At 47.0% G+C, this 7,500-nt stretch overlaps 1 protein-coding gene across 6 annotated transcripts in view; it reads right to left on the minus strand.

Moving 5' to 3' along the window:
- The window catches only part of sun1b (Sad1 and UNC84 domain containing 1b), a 73,016-nt gene that overhangs the window by 28,052 nt on the left and 37,464 nt on the right, over nt 1-7,500 (minus strand). For 5 of the 6 annotated variants that reach the window (XM_063189952.1, XM_063189946.1, XM_063189965.1 and 2 more), the window contains exons 4-7: nt 7,432-7,500; nt 4,753-4,779; nt 4,084-4,440; nt 2,688-2,852 (exon numbers count right to left, since the gene is read on the minus strand). The exon at nt 7,432-7,500 is cut by the window's right edge and continues 218 nt beyond it. In XM_063189952.1, the coding sequence (XP_063046022.1) occupies nt 2,688-2,852; nt 4,084-4,440; nt 4,753-4,779; nt 7,432-7,500 (618 nt within the window). The remainder of the gene's footprint in view (nt 1-2,687; nt 2,853-4,083; nt 4,441-4,752; nt 4,780-7,431) is intronic. The other variant, XM_063189971.1, reaches the window with a different exon arrangement.

Raw genomic sequence — 7,500 nt, forward strand, 5'->3', positions numbered from 1 at the left:
GGTGCTATGGGAACCATCACGTGGGTGCCGGTTAAGAGGACGTCCCACACTAACATTCGTGGACATACTCAAGAAGGACGCAGGAGCCCAGAGTAACCAGCGAACTTAAAAGATGTATGGAGATTCGGGATGGCTGGAAGCAATGACCTGATGATGGAAGGCTCGTCTGAGGACGACCTAGAGAGATAAACACGAGGTAGGACTTGGGATGGGAAGCGGGATGTCCACCTCTGCTGGAATCAACAGTCACAGATACCAACGGGGAGAATTACAAGACATGAGTAGAACAAAAAAGTGAAGGTGGAAAGGGGGAAAGTAGAAAGGTTTGGGAGAGCTAATAGATAAAGAACACCACAAGCGAAAGGGAAATGTGTAAACGTGAGAGGAAGATAAGTCAGTAAGATGAACAAGTGCAAGAGTGACAGTGGTAACACAAAAAAACAGACGGCGCTTGTGAATCACTAGTAAGAGAGGACACGACAAGATGTCCCACCCAAATACTCTGAAGGAAGCTCAATGAGCTTAAGAAAGACACAAGAAGGCACACAAGAAATGGTGGTCATTAGGAAACGAAGAGAAGACCAGGGACAGTGAATGATGAGACACACCACCCATAGAGGTGACAGCAGTTGGGATTTCTATACAGAAAGGTATGAGAAGAGAAGGCCAGATGTGCCGCCCCATCACCCTCCCGATGGACCAGGAATAGGAGAATGACAAGAGACAACATTTATACAGAGAGTAGTATAGGCAGTCAGAGGGGGAAAAAAACGCTCGCAAGGTGATACAAGCATGAAACTTGGTACAGGTGTTAATTAGGTCATACCCATTAATAGATGAAGAGCCACTCAGAATTGCATGCACAGGGGCCCTACCGTGGCCTAACGGTAGGGCACTCGTCTGCTATGCGGCCGACCCGGGTTCTATTCCCGGCCCAGGTCCTTTGCCGGCCCTTCCCTGACTCTCTCTTCCCACTCACTTCCTGTCACCATCTTCACTGTACCATCATGAAAAAAGTCAAAAAGACAAAAAAAATTACTAATGAACACAGAAATCTTATCTGGCACGGGTCCGCTCCACAATCAGAAACCTCATTTGAGCTAAAAAACGGAGGCAGACAGCTTAAACATATCCGCGCCAAACCCAATGGCTATCCAGGGGTCATCCTCTACGAAAAACATACAGGATTTATGGACCGCAGGATAAGGCCACGAAAGGTACAGAACAGCACTGATAAGGATAAGAAATGATGCATGATGTTATGCGGGGAAGCGAAGCGGAAAATCAATCAAGTGTGACGTAGCAAATGGGAGTGAGGGAAGGTTGTAGAACAGGGGTTCTCACCCTTTTTTTAACAACTGCCCCCCTTGACCTCATCATAAGCCTCCCAACGTCCCCCTTGACCTCATCATAAGCCTCCCAACGTCCCCCTTGACATCATCATAAGCCTGCCAATGACCCCCTTAGTATTGAAAAATGAAATTGGACTAACACTCAGTTGTATCTGTCTCAACACCCCCCTAGGGCTCCCCAACGCCCCCTGGGCGGGCTCTACCGCCCCTGTTGAGAAACACTATTGTAGAAGATGTTTTCTGTACAGTACATGCTGTCTGTGTCCTACCATATGGCAAAAAACAGACCTTAAGGTTGCATACCAGAACCTATAGATCTCAGGTACAGTCATACACGGATCAAGAGAAGGAGACAAACGATGCAGGAGCTCCAGAGGCCACTAGGACTTGCCAATCGGATCTCACTGAATACACACCCAGTGGGAACCCTTCGGGCTGATCAGTTCTGCTGTATGCTGTCTGGCTGCTTGCAATGAGTTCACTCTGGACTTCGTTTCTGGTTTGATCTTAGGTTCTGGTCGGTTTTTGCCGCTGACCTGTATCCTGATGTTCCTGACCAAAGTTGAGTGAATAAAGTCTTCACCAACAACAACGGTGTGATTATTTTCAATTCGACCCTGAACTACAATCGTGCCTCAACCCCTGTAGGGATGAAGAGGTGCAGACCAAAAAACAAAACCACAACATAATAATTCATAGTACTGGGGTAAGCATGTCACTTTGCCAGGTGGCAACACAAGCACGTACTATGGATCATGTATGCATTTTTTCTTACTGAAATTACTGACATTTTTTGTCTTCTGAATGGTCAATGGCAGTGTTTGGCACGTGTATATAAAAAATATAGATAGGCCAACCATATAGTGACAATTGTAAAACCTTTTTCGCTTGACGTGCTTTAAATAGAGGTTGAGTGATCATTTTAAATGGTATTCACATAATTGCAATGATTTGGGTGGATAAAATTACATGAGGGGTCTTTATGGTATATATTTGCAGAAACTGCATCATTGACGCTGGTTACAATGGAAAATGCTTGACCTAGCAACCATTGCTATGCAACATGGAATTCTCAGTGTCTCTCTATCCCCAATATTGATGAGCATGTTCTAATGAACACCTGTGCCAAGTTTCATGTTTGTGTCACCTTGCGAGCAATTCTTCCATCATTTATATGCTTGTACTAGAGCAAGATATGGTAGTTGTATGAAGAGTATGTATGAAGAAGTATGAGAAGAGAAAAGCCCCGAACAGACGCCTGGTGGACCAACAAGAATTGGCGAGAAGAGAATAGCTGTCCAATAGGAAGTTGGGACCGGCTGGTTGACCTCTGACCTTTGCTGCTGCTAGTGGTGGTGCTGCTGGTGATGTCGCCGCCCTGCTGGTGGGTGCTGGAGCTGCCCAGCATCCTGTGGAAAAGCAGCGTGATGACGGTGAAGACCGAGGCCACGGCACGCTTGCTCTGGCGGACGCACGCGCCCGACACGCTCGACAGCAAACCTGTACGTACAACGCATACAACACACACACACACCATGGCACAATGCTCAGTCAGACCTGCGCTACGGCACAAATACTCGCACACATTCACCTTATACACACCACAACCCATCTCCTATCCATACTGGTTGTTAGCGCTGGTGCTGCAGTGCTGCTCCTGGAGGTTTCCAAACTAAACAGCTAAGATAGCCGTCACCTTATTCGAGCAATTCATTCCTTTATCGACATACTTCGCGACATATAGTGTGTAAGCTGTAGTGTGTGGTTCATGGCATAATGCAGCACACAGGGAATGTGAAGGCAGATCCTTATTATACCATTGAGTCCATGTGTCCACCACTTAACTCATTCTCACACTGCCGTACATTACGTGCCCTGTATCTGGGCATCTGGACATCTGTGACCTTGAGTTATGCACCCTGGCAGTGGAGTGGAATGCAGTAGAGTGGGACACATTCTGGATAGATTGCTCACCTGTGCTGTGCTGTGCTGTGCTGTGCTGTGCTGTTATTGTCTGTGACAGGGCATTTGAATGCAGATCCTTGTTATACCATTTAGTCCATTTCTGTGTCTTAAATGGTGCACTTGTGCACTTTGGGCCTTCTGTTTCAGTGCGTAATCAATACGCCATACGCATACGTACTGAAACATAGTGCCTGAAGTGTACAAGTGCCCCCTTTCAGACACAGCACATGTTTCCACTACAGCCACTCTCAATACTTCGCTTCGTATTTGCCCTGTATCTAGGACGAGGAGTTATGAAACCTTGAGTTGTGCACCCTGGGAGGGTGCTATAGGGAGGGCAAGCAAGGCATTTTCCCCAGGGCCCCCCATGCCCTCTTATATTGGTGGTGGGGGCCCTATTGTGAACTTAGCAGGCCTATACGAGGGCCCTATGAGTGTCTGGCCCCTGGGCCCTGTGTGCAAGTGTTCCGCCACTGGAGGACATGATGCGGTAACACTTTACTTGACGCCTGTGTCATAAGCATGTCATTACAGTGTCATAATAGTGTCATGGCACAGTTATTCATGTGTCATACACATTATGTCCATGTCAAAAACATTTTATGACAGTTGGCCTTAAGTGACATTCGGTTATGGCAAAGACATGGACATAATGTTTATGACTTATCTATGACTGTGTCATGACACCATCATGACACTGTAATGACATGCATATGACACCGGCATCAGGTAAAGTGTTACCCATGATGCTATATAGGTTCCTCACCTGTCCTGTGCTGTTGTCCACGACTGTATATGGAGGTGGCGGCGTAAGAGGAGGAAGATCCAGATCCGGATCCAGAGGACAGGTGAAGGCTGCCATCCCCATAGATACCCCCACCCACTGCCGAAGCACCAGCGGAGGCGGAGGCGGCGATAGCAGCGGTGGCGGCCGACCCGGAGGAGGAGCTCGAGGAGCCGGATGATCGGGACAGGGCCGTCAAGGCGTCCTTCCTCTCGGCGTGGATGGAGCAGTCGCGGCAGATGTAGCCGTTGACCACCGTCGTGTGTGTTTGCGTCATGCCGGTGTCGCCGTTGACCCGCGACGAGCTGTGGTGGTGCTCCGTGTGCACGCTGTGGCCTCCTGGGAGCAACACACACACACAGACACACACACACACAGACACACACACACACAGACACACACACACACACACACACACACACACACACACACACACACACACACACACACACACACACACACAGTCACTGAAGTGTACGTCACACTGCATGAAAATGCACAGCAAAATATGATTTACAATGCTGATACTCAGAGTCAGCAGATGTCCTCATTCCACATTATGTGAATATGAAAAGTGTGTTCTCTTAAGCACTTGCGCAACACCACAATATTACTCAATAAGGCCTCCGGTAAAAACAAGTCACCACCCACCTTTGAGGTCGACATCATGCTCTGCTCCTAGAATGAAGGGGAAGCAGAGGTAAGTAAAAATGTAAATATATACATTACAGATGCACCGGATCTAAGATCCGGTTCCGGATCCGGCAGGATAATAGGGTTTTTCACAGGATCCGGATCCGGTTCCATGATCCAGGATCCGGTAGCCGAGGCTTTTCAGTCAAAATAGTTTGAACCAACGTGATAAAAAGGGCCCATGTGTGTGAGTAGGCTATGTGTGTGTCAACCCTTTCGTAGGATCCGGTATCCGGCAGGATCCTAAAAATCTGGATCCGGTGCATCTCTAATATACATACAGTAGTAGATAATGTGAAACTTAGGCAGACCTACAGATTTTTGGCTAGAAACACCAGCCTGTCAGCATCTTCTGGCTTCAAGGAGGCTTGAAGGCAGGTCACTATTGCCACGATTAAATCACGATTGAAATGACAATCTCAAATATCACGATTATATCACGATTTTCGATTAATTTCGATTAATTGTGCGGCCCTAATAGATATAGCCAGGGCCGCTGACAGCTTTTGCTGGGCCTGGGACAAAGTCATCTGAAAGGGCCCCCTAACCAACACATACAATGTAATGGGGACCCAATTCTGGGCCCCCTATCTCCCTGGGCCTGGGACAACATACCCCTTTATCCCCCCCTGTTCGCGGCCCTGGATATAGCAAGAGAGAGTGAAGGTGGGATTGAGATGGGAGGATGGAGAGGGAGCAGAGGAAGTATGGAAAGGCAGAGATTATGACCTAATGGCTCACAGAAACAGGGGGGTGGGGGTCGCGGGTGGGATGGGGTCCAGACTATGAATATTTTTCCATGATCCTAATCTAACCCTTCTTTGCATCTGCACTTGTTGTTCTGTATATTTCCTGTGCACTTTGCACTTCGACTAACAAACAAGGACATAGCCAGCATCACTAGCATCGGCTATGATTATGTCCTCGTTTGTTAGTCGCTTTGGTTATAAAGGGTCTGCCAAATGCAATGTAATGTAATGTAATCTCAGGGGTACTCAAGCCCACCGTTGGGGGATTAGATACCCAGATTACAGGATCTTTTACCAAGCCGGCCGCTCCAGGCCTAATCCCAGCAGACAATCCCACCATGACCCTACAGGTCAGGCACACTGGGACGGGAGAAGCCAGTGGTCCTCAGTCTGGTTTCCCCCCCCCACCCCACCCAATCACCAGGTGACGTCGGTGTCTGTCTGAGCATACAAGTCACTGCATGTGCTCAAACTGTGGGGCCAGAGCCCACTTTGGAATATACCTTTGCAGCCCACTAGTGGGCCCTGGCCCCACAGTTTGAGAACCACTGGTCTAGCTGAAATCTTTTCTAAAAATCTAAAAATGTGTTGCTGTTGACTGTTCATTTCAGTTGTATTGTTTATTGGGCCAGAAGTGCCCCACAAATATAATTCAGTGTGTTTGGACTACTTCCATTCAACACCGCGCTAGAGTGCAGTAACTATACAAGCACTGAAGAAAAACAAAAAAAAGCGTTGAAAAGTGCCCAAGAGTGCAGTGATCATGCAAACACCGAATATTATTTTTTTTAAAAGCTAGCATGGTGCCAGTGGTGATGCTCTCGTGTACTTTCTTATTAAGAAGACACTAATTCAGGCAGAAAACATGGGTCATATTTTGTGAAAAGCATAGCCTGCTGCCTCTCTGACTGAAGGGAAACCGCAGTGGCATGCCATGTACAAACACGGCCTATAGTGTGACGCAGGAGTGAGAAAGCATACCACATTCTCCTGGAGGGAGAAAGCATACTACAATGCAACTCTCCATAAGATATGATCACATACGTTTCCAAAAACAAATTGTGGGATCATGATAAAACATTCTGTGATAACTTGAACGATGAAAGAAAAACACGATTATGATGATTGAACGTTGTAGCTGATGGAGAAAAACATCATCTTAAAAATATGGGGTGGAATAATCCACCTTCAGCTAGGAAAACAGACTTATTTAGAATACAGATATCATTAAATAAGATTTCTCCCCCCCTTTTTCCTCTCACGTTTCTCCGTTTCTAACCTTCTCTAGGTTTCATAGGCACCACTGCCCCCACCACAAGGCATACTTTAACCATGACTAAGATGTCAAACTGGTGGAGAAACATTCCAAAACCGTCTGCATATTTATTTATTTACTAAAAATATGGGTAAGAATACTGACAATGCATGACCAAATCCAGATGATGCAATGTATTGAAATTTGACATCCCCTGTACCTCTCTCCTAATTAACCTTCATGGGTCCTCTGTCTGCTCCATCGCTGACAAAACAGAGGATAAAAAAAATCTAGTCACATGTTCCAGAGTGAAAGCTAATGTAACTAAACGTCCTGATTTTAAAAAGTCGTCAACATATCGCACGGATCACTATTCTGTGTGCATATGCAAACCAGAACTTTAAGGAAAGGTGCACAAATTAATGTATGCATGCACATGTGAGCAGACTATACTGTACGTTAGAGAGACAAAGAGTGAGTGTGCACTATGGGCGTGGAGGTGTGTGTGTGTGTGTGTGTGTGTGTGTGTGTGTGTGTGTGTGTGTGTGTGTGTGTGTGTGTGTGTGTGTGTGTGTGTGTGTGTGTGTGTGTGTGTGTGTGTGTGTGTGTGTGTGTGTGTGTGTGTCCACCTACCCCAGCCTCTGGGCGTGGAGGTGGCGTGTGCCTTGAGACTGGCCTCCTCCAGCAGGCTGGCGCTGAGGC

This window comes from Engraulis encrasicolus, chromosome 2 (assembly GCF_034702125.1).
Source record: "Engraulis encrasicolus isolate BLACKSEA-1 chromosome 2, IST_EnEncr_1.0, whole genome shotgun sequence".
Classification (NCBI taxonomy): domain Eukaryota; kingdom Metazoa; phylum Chordata; class Actinopteri; order Clupeiformes; family Engraulidae; genus Engraulis; species Engraulis encrasicolus.